Source organism: Echeneis naucrates, chromosome 6 (genome assembly GCF_900963305.1).
Source record: "Echeneis naucrates chromosome 6, fEcheNa1.1, whole genome shotgun sequence".
In the NCBI taxonomy this organism is placed as follows: Eukaryota; Metazoa; Chordata; class Actinopteri; order Carangiformes; family Echeneidae; genus Echeneis; species Echeneis naucrates.
The window spans coordinates 4,639,499-4,654,282 of record NC_042516.1 but is presented as its reverse complement, the minus strand read 5'-3'; the positions used below and the strand labels follow the sequence as shown (position 1 = coordinate 4,654,282).

Sequence of the window (14,784 nt, the reverse complement as noted above, 5' to 3'; positions counted from 1 at the left end):
AGGTTTCAGGAACAGTGTTACAAAAAGTACCAATATGTGAGAAACAACAGTCTTAGGAAGAGTCATTGCAGGAAATAATGTCTTCAGCATGAACAAATTGTTTTGCTGGCCTCTTGCTCAGCAAAATGAGGCTGGAAATAAACTGGGAAGTGCTATTTTTGTTAGAAATAGAACAGAAACAGCTTGCTGCTTTGTGCTATCTCCTCATCAGTGCTTCAAATTTAAAAAGAGGGATTCTTGTATTAAAAGTATATTACTACTGGAGAAGGATTTCCATTAAGTACAAACAATACAGCAGAAAAGCGAAGCTCTGGTGTTACACATGGACACACTGTTGGCAGGAAAAAATCCACAGTCTTGAATATTCAGCATAAGCTGGTGTGTCGTATGAAGCAAACCCTTTGACATATAGGACAGCTGTGGGGGGGCACAAACAGTGCTAATTGTACAGTATGGCAGTGCATGATACATCCAAATTCAAATAAGGCAAAAAAGTGGGACACTAAGGCAGACATCCTCAGTACCATGTTTTAAAAATCCTCAGTAGCAGAGTCATTGTTTAAGATGGCAACAATGCCTTTTTCAACAGGAAGGCAAGCACAGAAAGTACCCTCCAATACCAGTTTTTTTGTTGTTGTTTTTTTTTTCCCACTTCCAACTTAGGCATGGTTGTTCAGACCTGAAACTGGGATCAGTCTGTGAGTCCAGGAGCTGGGCCCTTTAGTACACCAGGTATTTGAGTTCAGAGTAGATGAGCGGAAACATGATTGTGCAGGCACGGTACAAGATGGCTCCACTCTTAAATAAAGCTCGATGTTTGCTGCTCCAGGACTCGGACTTCAAGTTGAAGTAGATTGCATACAGTGCCACAGCAAAGAAGTGTCCAATAAGGGTCATGGGTTTAGGGGTCAACCTGGTAAAAAGATATCAGCCATTCAGTATTAAGATGCTTGTAGAGTCATCTGCAGATTATCTTCACAAGAAATTTCAGGAAATGCGCCTCTTTGCTCTCTCTCACTGACGAGACTCATTTGTTGGCTAAGTTTAGTGTAACACAAAGACATGAAACAGGTAGCGCACTGCCAACAGAGTCCAGTACATGACCCCCATAAAGCCACACCCTTTACACATTTGTTTTAGTTCATCTCATGCTTAAATTACTTCATATTAGACATTCTAGACCTCATACTGACCAGATGTGCTCTTGCCACCATTTCCCAAAATTTCTAACCATTCCTTTAATCTAAATCTGATTCCTGTCATGCTACATCAGAGGTTTTTCTATTCTTATTGTGGAGGATGTTCTTTAATGCTTACACTGAGAGAAGTCCAATAGGTCCAGCAATGCACTCTCCTCCCAGCTTGAAATATTGGAAACAGGCTCTTCTTAGCTCATGAAGAGAATCTATTCAAGACCAAAAACACGTGAATGTGATGAGAATCAAAATGTGAAATATGTGCTGTTGAAAAGATGTCAGATTTTGGCTTCTGACAAATGAGAAAATAATAATAGTGGTGCAGGAGCAGCAGGAACTCACTGTCAGTAGCTGCAAAAAGCTCATACAGGGCCTGGGCCAACACGTTCACCACAAAGGAATGTGATGACTTGCGCTCCCAGTGGAATTTTTTCTTTGCCTATTGAGAAGACGGAGGGGGGGGAGCAGCATGTAATATTGCACACTGTTCTGCAGTCTCTCACCAACAGCTAAGGGAATAACAGAATGAGGCACAGGTGATGCTGTACAGGCTCCAAAGATAGCTTCTACTGGCTGTGATACGCAAGAAGCAGAAAGAATATAGGCCCTTCCTTTGCTGGCTATTGACACAGGCCTCTTTATTCTGCTATATTTTATACTATGGAGGGTGTGAATGAGAATTTTGAATGACATCATAGGTGTATGATCAACCCTGATAAAGAAAATTACTGTGGCTTCATTCACCTGCAGCATGGCTGCGTCGTCATACAGGTCTGGGATGTTCTGCAGCAGACTCCTCCAGATGCAAACGTCATTGAGAGCGACACTCATGCCTCCTCCCGTCAGAGGATGCCTCATGTTGTATGCGTCGCCCAGGAGAAGCACGCCTGCCAACAACAGAGCAGCATTTGTCTTACAGCCAAAGTGCCTCAGCCTCACCAGTCTTCCTACCAAAGTAAGCTGCTGACTTAAACTTCATATTTACCATAAGGACAAGAGAATTGTCTTCTCATGCAGAGAGCCAGTAAAATTCAAGTGTACCGTAAATTAGCATATTTCTAATTTGAAACTGGGTAGCAACCAGGAAATACTTTAAGTAACAAAGTGATGCAGTCCTTTTGAAGACGTTACACCAAACACATGCTGAAATCAGTTCAATAGAGTCCCTTCGGCCGTCTTGGGAAGCAGCACAGTTGATAACACCTCAGTACCTGGCTTATTGACAGGGGAGGGAGGCAGGAAGCTGGCAGGCATGGTTCTCAGTCGATCGTTCTGCAGCGCCACCATGAAAGGCTCCTTCAAGTGCTCTGAAAGAAAGAGGAATACAAAGCACAGGTGGTCTGTCACTTAGCTGGCTCTGTGGATGAAAGCACCCACAGGTGCATGCTGGGAGCATGCATGGGGGGAAAAGCCATTAAATTTTCAATGTGAGTGTGAGCAATTCTACTGATGCCATTTCAGCCAGACCTCTGGAAAGGTTAATGGAGCCGGTGCTTTGATAATGTGGTTTCTATATTCAGCTGAACAACATAGGACAACATGAATGTCAGACCCTTCAACCACAGCTTTCCAAGCAGCATGCATGTCAACACAGGCGGCCGTGTGGATGGATTCGAGGTCATTTATTCTTAGTTCTCTTATCAGTGCTTCATAAAGTTGTGAAAAGCAAACTCATTCGAAGAAATTTATTTTAAACACACTCATTTCATCCTCATCACTCTACTAGAGGTCTTATACAAAGCCATGAACATTTTACCTTGGAGGTAGTAATATAATAAAGCTCAGAGACATTTTCAGCAGGAAGCTGGATGTCAGCTTGTACCTGGGAGCTGTGGGTGAATCTTTTCAGCCATGTACTCTGTGAGGTTGCGTGGCATCCCCCCCCTGATGTCCACCAGCACTCTGGTGTGTGAGGAGGAGATCTGATAGATGAGCACCGGGCTTGGGTTGGCTAACACCAGCTCAGCATGGTGGGCTTTAAACTGGGGGCAGTCCTGAGAAGAAACATGGAGATAACTTTAGCTACTGCCATCCTGTTCTGGGTTACCTGTTAAAATTTAGTCAAGGTTCAAAGTCCCCCAAATTACTTTGGAGCTTATATTCAAAGTTTGAGCATTTTGGATCAGTAATTCATTAATTAACTCTTCATTTGTTTATATTTAAACAATCAATCTTTTGCTTCAAAAATGTCAAAACTTATTGTTACAGTTTTCCACAACCCAAAATGCCATCTTCACATTATTCGTTTCTTTATTTATTTATTTATTTATTTTTTTTAGACCAGACATTCCCAACCCATTGTGTTCATGTTTGGGAGGATAAAGTCAGACACTAGCAGTCAAAGTGCAGTCAAAGTGGGTGCTGCTGTTGTTACCTTCATGAGGAATCCAACAAAGTGAGAGGAGATTTGAGCTTTCCCAGAGACCAGACTCTTTCTGAATTTGGAGAAACATCCATCAGCCACCACAGTCAGAGCAGCGTGGATTTCCTGCAGGACACACGTTCACACAGACGTCACTCTCTGAGCTGAGGAGGATCAGCTGAAAAACAGGAGCTGGGGATGTTTCCTGTCTTTACCTTGATGTCTCCAGTTTGTTTGTCTTTATATTGGATTCCTGTTACGCAGCCTTCCTCCTCCTGCAAACTGTGCACGGTGCCTTCTACGAATGTGACACTGGAGGGAGCAAACACACAGTTAGAGACTTCATCAGGAGCACAAACGTGAAAAGAGTACAAAGTATCCATGTTAAGTGTCTCATGTTGCAAATGCTGAATTCTGATGTTTAAGCGGATAATATTTAATAATATTAAGGCATTTCACATTACAAAAATCCTTTTAAATTACATTAGGCCTAGTTGTACTGATGGCCCTTTTAAATCTAAATACAGTTGGGCGGCACTATTGGCAGACAACGAGAAGGGTTTGGTTCCCAGCCTGGGGCCTTTCTGTGCCGTTAGCATGTTCTCTCTTTGCCTGCGTGGGTTTCCTCCCACCATTCGAAGACATCATATCTGGGTTAACTGCTGACTCTAAATTGTCTGTAGGTGTGAGTGTGAGTGGTTGTTAGTCTCTGTCTGTCTCTGTGTGTTGGCCCTGTGATGGACTAGTGACCTGTCCAGGGTGACCCTGGCCACACCCAGAGGGAGCTGGGATTGCCAACCTCCGCGACCCAGAAACAGATAAGCAGTTGAAGATAGTTGGACGAATGAAATACTATTAAACTGCTTTCAAATTCTGATGAGTGTGGAAATAGCACTTTGACCAAAGAAAAAAACAAATCTTAAAAAAAGCATTTGCCTAGCAGCTGTTCTCAGGTGTTACCAACACCTCTGATGTCATCTTCTGGTGGGCATTCACATTATTTGAGTTGGCAATTCACTTAACCCTGTCTGTACTGCATGTGTGAAGAACTATTGTGGTTTGACATTAATGTAACGGAGGAGCACTGACTAAACACACCCACACCCTCAACATGGCCAAAAGGGAACATTTTTTGATCACCAATGACAAAATTAAAGCTACAACTACAAATGCTTAAAAAAATAGATAGATAGAATAATTATTTTTCAGAGTTTTCACTGGACAGGTAGATGATTCCTCTGGGTGGTCCACTGGTAGACACACCTCCGGCTTACATGATGATGAAAGGAGCAGTTGAAAGCTGCATAAAAATCCCATCAATGACTTAAGTTGTGATTTGCTTTTTCTTGGCCAAACAAAACCAAAATCCAGTTTCACTTCGACAGGCAGAACAAATGAGGAACAATCAATGACAAGGCAGGAGCTAGCCTCCAGATTTTAAATGACACTCCTGTTCCTTCTGACCCAGTGCTGTTAGAAACAATTCCATCCCATTAACCAGCTGGTACACCAACCCCTCTTTCCACCACTCTGCTCACTTTGGCTCAGCCAGGGCAGCTCTCCTCAGGCCCATGATGAATCGACCATGATGGAAAGCACGTCCACAATGGATGCTGGTCTCCTCCTGAGGGTAGGGGATCTCCACCTCTGTCCTGCTCTCCATGTCATGGATCACGTAGCCATTGACCAGATGGGCATCCAGCCCCTCCACTGAACCTGAGGCCAAAAACAAGCAACAGGTTCGAGTTTCACACCACACATTCATTATTCATTCACATTGCTTATACACAGGAGGAGCAACTGAGGGCAGATGAAATGGAGTCCAAGAGCTGCATTTACCCCTTAACATGCAGTTTTTAACCTTAAGTAACTGGCTGGGAAAGTGACTCTCTACAATGTGTGACAGTATCCTTTACCTTCACTGAGACACATTTGTCTGAAATTCATCTTGAAATATTTGACATCTCTCAAATCTTTTGGCAGATGTGTACTGAAAAAAGTGGTTTCATTCATTAAAATTTACAATGATTGTATAAACTATTAGGGATGCTGAGAGCTTTGACAGAAAAAAAATGTAAAGTTATAGAGGCAATCGAGAATTAAAGAAGGCTATGAATTCTTGTTTTGTAATCTTATTTATTTCAAATTTAAATTTGAACAAACAGAAAATTAAATTTAAAGTTTGGAAAAAAAACAGAGTTTTGGCTTTCTTTAAGTCCTTTATAAAACATGCTTCTTTATATATTGAGCTTTTTCTGATTTTATTTTCTCTTTCATGGTTTTTATTTTTATTTTTATTAAAACGTCTGTGTCTTTATCTCTTCCTTTTCTGACTTTGACTTGACTGTATATCTATCTATATATCTATTTTATTTTGCTGGCTTTGTCAAAAATTGCAATGTTGTGACTGTATGGTTAAAAAATTCTATAGGCAAGTTTCATCGTTATTATTATTATTTCAAGCCTATTTCTCAGGACCACTCATGGTTTAGCACAAAACAACTGTCACCAGATACCAATTCAGAGGTTACTCATTGCAATTGGTGCAAAGGGAAACGTAACATCGCCTCCTCCAGCTGAGTCCTGCCCACCTCAAACCAGTGAACAACACAGCATGGATAAAACTAGACACACACACACACACTCACTCACTCACTCACACATATAGACAATATATCAGGTCTCGACAGTAGGAGCCTCCTTTACTGACCTTCAAGCCCGAGATCATGAAGAGCCCTGTATCCTCCAGGCTGGAGCAGCTCCCCAACTATCCTGTCAGGTTCCCTCAGGTCCCTCTCCACCACCAGCACCCTCCTCCCGTCCCGTGCCAGGACAGCTGCCATGGCTGAGCCCAGGACACCGGCCCCAACAATCACCACATCTGGCTCTAGGGACACAGACGAACTGCTGGCTGAGGCCCCATCACTGGAGATGTCGTCTACATCTACTTTCTTCCTTGTTCTCCGGCTCTGCAAAGAACAGAGTGTCATCATCACACCGAGTAAAGTCCACATTGAACTGCACTACTCTGCAAAGAAAACAATGGAAGAGATTTTTTACACTTCGTCCAATAACCAGTTGTACTCCACTGATTTCAGCTGCAGTCTGAACAGATGAATACACAAATAAATCAGTCTTTAGTTCAGGACAACTGAATAAAATATATATAAATAAATAAATAAATAAATAAGGTAATCTAAAAAAGAAAGAAAGTTTCAAATAGCTGAATTAAAATAGTAAAAGACTTTTAAATGAATCTCTCTCTGCCTTTCACACAGCCAACATGAAGCCATGATCTGACCTGTCTCCAACTGGACTCGCCTGAGTGGCTCCTCTGAGGGAAAAACTGCTTGACCACAGGAACTACGGACAGGAAGCTCAGAGGCAGCTGAAGCAGGTGAAGCGGCTCCGACAGGGTCCGCTTGTGGCCGTGAAAGAAGAGCAGCAGGCCGACTATGAGGAGGAGCGCTGCGGCCATCAGCTGCTCTCTGTTGGCCTCAGGCAGCACCAGCTCAGACTTTTTGTAAAGATATGTAAAGCTCGCTATTCCCAGAAAAGTCCACATTTTTATGAAATAAAAAAAATCCAAATAAAATAAAATGTGAAAAATCTTATGTTGGTGATGGTGAAAGAGAACTGCAGAGAAAAAGGACTTAGCCTGATAAAAAAAAAAAAAAAAAAAAAAAAAAAGACTAACCTTTAAAAAACAAATAGATAATAGACGGTGAAAATAATTATTCTGAATAATTTTTCTCTGCTGCTTTACAAAAATCAGTTGGTGGGGCCGGATGAAACTCCCGGTAAGTCATGATAGTCTCTACTCAACCAGAATGATGCTGCTGAATAATTTATGATAATAAGAAACATGGGTCGCTTACCATTGGCCCGCGCCACGTCCCGCCTCCTCTACTGCCACACCGTCCAATCAGGAGTGACGTGACGGTGAGCAGAGCTCACGCTATCCGCCGACTGGAGGAGCGCGCCGGTTCTCGTTCTCTGATTGGCCAGGTGGACAGCAGGCTGGTAGTATGATATGATGTCAGTGGGAGGATGAGTTTCATCTGTTCCTGAATGAGCAGAGATCCTGTAGTGTGACAGGCAATCCACTCAGAGGGTCAAAGCCTCACGTCTTTAACCAGACGTCAGTTGCCCATTTAGCTTTATTTGGGCAACAGACATTTACCAAACCGGTATTAACAGGCAACTTCGCATGGTCTTCAAGCAATGTGCATACGGGGTTTACTAATACAGCACAACTCGGCATATTTGTTGTTTTTCTGTATTGTGTATTTCTTTGTTATTAAAGTTTTTTATTTATTCCTACACACATAAACTTACAATCAAACTCGAAAACAAACACTGACACCAACATCAACAGACAGTATATCCAGAATACAACCATATATACAAAGGCAAAATCAACATTTCCTTTTTTGAAACACCCACAATATACGTTCAGCACCATGTCTTCAAATTTTTCCATATGTCCTACCTACAAAAAATAAAAAAAACTTTCCCAGGCCCTCCTAAAATGTTCCTCTTCATTGTTAATTCTAGCCAACATGCGTTCATATGATGCAACTTCTGACATAATTTCCATCCATTTTTTAACATCTGGGGCGACTGTACTCTTCCATACTCTGAGAATTGTTCGAGCAGCGGTGACCATCCCAACTTTTAAAACCCCTCGTTCATATTTAGATATATTTAGTATTTCTGTTTGGTCCCCTAACAAACATAGTCTTGGTGATATAGGTACCGCCACACCCAGCCATTTACTCACATGTTCCAATACTTTCTCCCAAAACGGGTACACCAGTTTACATCCCCAAATTACATGTAAAAATGTTCCTATTTCACTCTGACACTTCCAGCATAAATTACTTCCTAATAAGCCCATTCTATGTAGTTTTGAAGGGGTGAAATAAAATCGATGAACTATCTTATACTGAATAAATTTCCCCTTTGCCTCTCTCATGTGTTTCCCTGTATTTGATAAGATATTTAACCAATGCTCCTCATTCAGATCACACCCTAGGTCTTTCTGCCAAATAATCCTCAGATTTTTACACACATCTTCTTGTAAACCATTAAATGTCTTGTAGAATATGGCTGCTCTGTGTGTTATACTTGGTAGATCCAAAACTTCCATCAATGTATTCTTGTGGTGATTAAATTTACCCTTTGTGATACAATCTCTTATTTGTAAATATTTCCAATAATTACCTTTATATTCCAGATTATATTTTTGCATAATATAGGCAAACGACATGAACACTCCATCCACACACAGGTCACTTATTTTGTGTATCCCTCTTACAAGCCATTGATTCCAATAAACAGATTTCTTCCCAATACGCACGGCTGGGTTATACCATAGACAGGCGTAAGGTTGTCTCAAGTGCGAAATACTATATATCTTATGAATTTCTCTCCAAACTGCTTTAGAATAAGACAGCACTGGGTTTGAAAAATAATTATGTCCAGAAGTTGTTGTCCCATGTGAAAGGACATCCAGAGGTTCAAATGGGCTAGTTAGTTGTCTTTCAATTTTGATCCAGCTCAGTCTATCCCCTTCCAATGTTTTATCAATCTAGACATTTCAAATGATAGATTATATAATCTTACATTAGGTAGACCCATACCTCCTATTTCCCTCGGTGCCCACATTTATATTAATCCTTGGTCTCTTTTTATCCCATAAAAAGTCTTTGATAATTTTATCATAATGTTTAAACAGTTGTGGTGCTATATTGAGTGGCAACATCATGGAAACATAATTGAATTGCGGTGCAACCACCATTTTAATTACATAAATTTTTCCCCACAATGTGAGCCTCAATTTTCCCCATTTATCCAGGTTCAGTTTTATTTTCTGGAGTAGTGGTTCCATATTTGAGAGCATCATTTCGTCCAGATTTGAATTTAGTTGGATGCCTAGATATTTCATACCTGAAGATAGAAACTTGAAGCCATATGAAGTGATAACCCCAGAGTGACATGTATGCGATATCGGCATACATTCCGACTTATGCCAGTTTATTTTATAACCTGATCATTTAGAATATGATTTGATACCTTCAAGTAACACCGGCAGGGAGTTCCCAGGTTCCTCTAACACTGCTAAAATATCATCGGCATACATACATTGCTTGTGCTCTCTACCTCCTGCCTGCACACCTTTAACCCTCACATCAGCTCTGATTGCTACAGCTAGTGGTTCAAGAACCATAGTGAAGAGCAATGGGGAGAGAGCACATCCCTGTCTTGTCCCCCTGGAGAGACAGAAAAAATCAGATATCAGCCCATTTGTTAGAACAGCTGCTCTTGGGCTAGAGTAAAGTATCTTCACCCAGGTACAAAAGCCAGGACCTAGCCCAAATTTTGAAAGAGTCGACATGAGGAACCCCCACTCCACCCGGTCAAAAGCCTTCTCAGCATCAAGTGAGAAAGCTGCCACTGGTACCGGATTAGAGCAGTTCATATGCATCAAATGTATGAGCCTTTGCATGTTATCAACTGAGGACCTTTTTTTAATAAAACCTACTTGATCTCCATGTATAATGTCTGGAAGTATTTTCTCTAAACGTGATGCCAAGGTCTTTGTCAAAATCTTACAATCCACCCCAAGAAGGCTCACAGGTCTGAAATTAGACGGATCCGAGGCATCCCTGTCCTTCTTAGGAATAAGAGAGATTAAAGCATCATTAAACGTACCAGGTAGTGAGCCCCTCTCAAATATCTCCATGTATACCTTATGCAATATGGGGGCCAAGATATCAATATATTTCTTGTAATATTCAACCGGGAAGCCATCCAAACCGGGTGACTTGCCGGTTTTCATGGATGAAATAGTAGCCCTAATCTCTTCCTCTGTTATTGGAGCATCCAGCATGTCTTTTTGCTCATTAGATACACTCGGCAGATGAATACCTGAGAAAAATGTCTCTGTGTCTTCTGAATTATGAGCACAGGAGGATGTGTAAAGGTTTTCATAAAATTTTTTAAAAACCTGATTAATTTCTTTTGATGAGGTTACTACCCCATTATCCTTCTTAATCATTGGAATGTTATTGGAATTATCCTGTTGTCTTAATTGCTAATTCTTTCTCCAATTTACAGATCTCTTTGTCTAATGTGTTTTCTTTCTTCACATTCTCCTTTTTCATTTTTGAGGCGTGAGCAATAATTTTCCCTCTTGTATAAGCCTTAGATGCTTCCCAAACCGAGGAAATTGTTTCTGTAGAGCCAATATTAATTTCAAAAAAAGATTTAAGATCCTCTGATAACGTATTGCTAAATGACACATCCTGTAGCCACGCAGTGTTAAGCCTCCAACGTCCTCTTTTCACACTATCTGTGTTCAGGTCAACATGTAACTCCACTGTGGCGTGATCACTGAGGGCAACAGCCCCTATTCCACAGTCCACTACTGAGTCTATTAATGAGTTAGACATCAGAAAAAAATCAATCCTTGAATGGGATTTGTGACAGTGGGAGTAAAAGGTGTATTCCCTCTCACGTGGGTTCAGCAATCGCCATATGTCCACCAAACTCAAGTCTTCTGTCAGCATATGAATTGCAGCTCTGTCCCTGGGTGAAGATTTACCTCTGGGCTTACTCTTATCAATTATTCCGTCCATTACCTGGTTGAAATCCCCTGCTAGTATGACCTGGCCCTGCATGTTTCCTATCACTCTATTAACTTCATGAAAGAAATCCGGTTCCTCCTTATTTGGGGCGTATATATATTACATAGCACTGTCCTGATTCCATTGATCAAGGCTTCAATGCAAATAATTCTACCGTCCTTATCATTGTGTTGTTTTAGCATGATAAAACTTACATTTTTATTAATGAGTATCATCACCCCATTCTGTTTACTGGAGTATGAGCTATGAAAAACCTTCCCTACCCAGCCTCTTTTAAATTTCCCTGCCTCTTCATCTCCCATAATATGAGACTCCTGAATAAATGCTATATCTGTATTTTTAGATTTTAAATATGTCAAAACCTTCCTCCTTTTAATAGGGTTGCCACATCCATTTATGTTCCACGATATTATATTAATGTACCTGTTAGCCATCATTTCTAGACCTGTAAATACTCTTTGACCTCAGTTCTCTCATCATGGTTTCAATAATAACTACATAGTTCAAGGCGTTGTTCAAAAATGTTGAGCCTTCTCAAACATACTGTCTTGGTGCACAGATAAAACATGAAAAACACAAACATAACCCCGGTTAAAGCAGCCCAGAACTCGGTGCTTCTAACTAACCCCCACCCCGCCCCCCGACTAACCTGATCTAAATTAACCGTGTCCGTGAGGCGCATCCTCTCAGCTCGTGACAGCACAGCTCTTCCTGCCTCCCACAAACCATCATCAACATTACCTTATTCCCACAGATTCACACACACTTCGTCTGGTTTCGTAAAGTCCCCCGGTCCTCTATTCAGCATCTCGCACAAACTTCTCCGCATCCTTGCTGTCTCGAAAAGTTTTCTTCTGCCCTTTCCATGTGAAGATGAGCGTGGCGGGGTAGACCAGCCTGTGTCTCACATTTAGCTCATGCAGACGTCTCTTCACTGGAGTAAATGCTTTCCTTTTCGCCGCTAATTCTCTGGTCACATCTTCATAGAAGGACAGCTTACAGTCCTCCCAGTCGATCCCACGTCTCTCCTTAGCCACCTGCAGCACCTTGTCTCGGGCCGATGAACGTAGGAAGCGCATCAGAATGGTCCTGGGCGGTTGATTCGGGCCCGGTATGGGTGCTAAAGAGCGGTGGGCACATTCAATGTCAAACTCGCTGCCGGATAGCCCGAGCCCCTGAGAGATGATCTCTTCCATATACTGAATAACTTTGCCCGTCTTCTCCTTGCCCTCTTTCAGTCCCACCACTCTTACATTATTTCTCCTGCTGCGGTTTTCCAGATCTTCCACGCGCATCCACAGTGTTTCCAGTCTCTTGTCACATTTCTCCATACTTTCCTCCATTCGTGCGTTTACGTCTTCTGTATTGTGTATTTCTGAATTTAATCCAGTTTTTAAATTTCTTAGAAAAGGCTAAGATTTTTCATAAAAGCATATATAACAAGAATCTTTGATTATCCAACCATGATCTATGTACAAGTTCCACTGATACACCATGTGTTTCGGCAATAGTACAGTGACTTCAAAGTCAAATGCAGCAAGTTGGGTGGCCCAACGATGCTCGACTGCACCTAGCTTGGCTGACTGGAGATAGCTCAAGGGATTTTTATCAGTGAACACCGTGCACCTATGCCCAAAGAGATACTCCTGAAATTTCTCAGTCATGGCCCATTTTAAGGCAAGGAATTCCAGTTTCATCAAACTGTAGTTGGCCATCTTCCGCTCCGTCGGTTGGAGGCCCCCCGGCTAGTGTATTATATTGGCCTAATCCCACCTTCAGTCTCCTGAGAGAGAACAGCACCGAGTCCACTGTGACTAGCTTCAGTCTCCAAAATAAAAAGGTGTGAAATAGGGCGGTAATGGCTGGCGAAGCCCAAAAATGAGTGCAGCTGACACGTGGCTGGGACATGGCTGCTTGGCTACCCCTTCGATCTTTGCTGGATACGTTGCAACACCCTTATCTGAGATAATGTGACCCAAGTAGCTGACTTCTTGCTAGAAGAAGGAACATTTAGCAACAGGGATGCACCGAAATGAAAATTCTTGGCCAAAACCGAAAACCAAAAATGAGGAAACCAAGGCCGAAAACTGAAACACCAAAATAAACTAGAAAATTCCATGGAAATTTTGAAGTGCCACGGGTCGGTGGCCTGTCGGCCGTCGCCCCTCACATGTCGCCTGACGCTCGGACGAGCAACCCACGAACCGTCCTTCTTTCGAAAGCCTTCCTGATGAAATTTCCCTTTGGAGAACCAATTGACCTTGAATCAATGAGTGTGTCTGTATATCTGTCTCTGTGTGTGTCTGTGTATATGTGTGAGTGCGTGTCTATATCTGTCTCTGTGTATATGTGTGAGTGCATGTCTATAGCTGTCTCTGTGTATGTCTGTGTAAATGTGTGAGTGCGTCTGTATATCTTTCTCTGTGTATGTCTGTGTATATGTGTGAGTGCATGTCTATAGCTGTCTCTGTGTATGTCTGTGTATATGTGTGAGTACGTTTGTATGTCTGTCTCTGTCTGTCTCTGTGTAAATGTGTGAGTGCGTCTGTGTATCTGTCTCTATTTGTGTCAGTGTATATGTGTGAGTGCATCTGTAAAACTGTCCCTGTGTATATGTGTGAGTACGTGTCTATATCTGTCTCTGTGTGTGTCTGTGTATATGTGTGAGTGCGTGTCTATATCTGTCTCTGTGTGTGTCTGTGTATATGTGTGAGTGCATCTGTCTATCTGTCTCTGTGTATGTCTGTGTATATGTGTGAGTGCGTGTCTATATCTTTGCAGTTATGGCGATGTGTACTAACCTCACTAAAATCAAGGCATTGCAATAAATCAATTACAAAAGTATGAAAATATTTATTTAGCACTCACGTTGCAACAATGCACAGTATAAATTAAAATTCAAAATAAAATGTTGAACTTGACCCCACTCATTAAATAATAATGTACAGGCTTATAACTGACTGGCCTGCTGAAAGACTGTAAAATTAAATATGTTCTCTCATAAAAACACAAAGTGTCAAGTGCCTTTTAGATTTTTCTCTGTAGGACTACTACAACAAAGTGAATTCGCAACAGGTGCAATTGCTGAAAGATATAAGGATATTTTATCTGTAGGCCTACAACAAAAAAGTGTATCAAAGCAAAGATTGAATTGTGGACACACAAAGTGGAAAACAATTATTTTAACACGAGACTCACACCCATGCCACTTCTTGAGGTAAAGTGGCAGGTTTTTCCTGATATGTAGGCTTTCCTCTTCTCATCAAGAACATGAGCTGCAGCACTGAACAGTCTCTTGCTGTCAGTGCTTGTGCACGGCGCAGACAAGTACTTGCATGTCATCTTTGCCAGGTCAGGAAAGCGACTATGGTTATTTCTCCAGTAGGCAAGAGGGTCATCACTTCTGGAGATGGGGACTTCAGACAGATAACCATCTAATTGTTGAGCGGTTGAGCTTGTTGGTTGCCTGACATTTGAGAAAGATAAGGGGCCAGTGCATAAACATTTTTATCAAATAAAATGAAAACTGTATAGCAGAAAAATTCTCATGCACACTGTTTTATTCCCACATCCA

At 41.6% G+C, this 14,784-nt stretch overlaps 1 protein-coding gene across 1 annotated transcript; it reads right to left on the bottom strand.

The window, feature by feature from the left end:
- Window positions 1–720: 720 nt before the first annotated feature.
- sqlea (squalene epoxidase a) lies at window positions 721–7,123 on the bottom strand. The gene is made up of 11 exons (XM_029505146.1): window positions 6,860–7,123; window positions 6,269–6,527; window positions 5,097–5,274; window positions 3,774–3,870; window positions 3,571–3,684; window positions 3,019–3,190; window positions 2,408–2,503; window positions 1,941–2,083; window positions 1,539–1,635; window positions 1,318–1,405; window positions 721–913 (listed from the first exon to the last, which is right to left on the bottom strand). Exons 1-11 carry the CDS (start codon window positions 7,121–7,123, stop codon window positions 721–723), a joined length of 1,701 nt encoding a protein of 566 aa, XP_029361006.1.
- Between the last annotated feature and the right edge of the window lie 7,661 nt (window positions 7,124–14,784).

Coding starts and splice junctions, on each gene's coding strand:
- sqlea (XM_029505146.1), bottom strand. CDS start 7,123: ATGTGGACTTTTCTGGGAATAGCGAGCTTTACATATCTTTACAAAAAG. Junction 6,528..6,859: donor GCGAGTCCAGTTGGAGACAG/GTCAGATCATGG, acceptor TGTTCTTTGCAG/AGCCGGAGAACAAGGAAGAA. Junction 2,504..3,018: donor GATTCACCCACAGCTCCCAG/GTACAAGCTGAC, acceptor TCTTTCTTTCAG/AGCACTTGAAGGAGCCTTTC.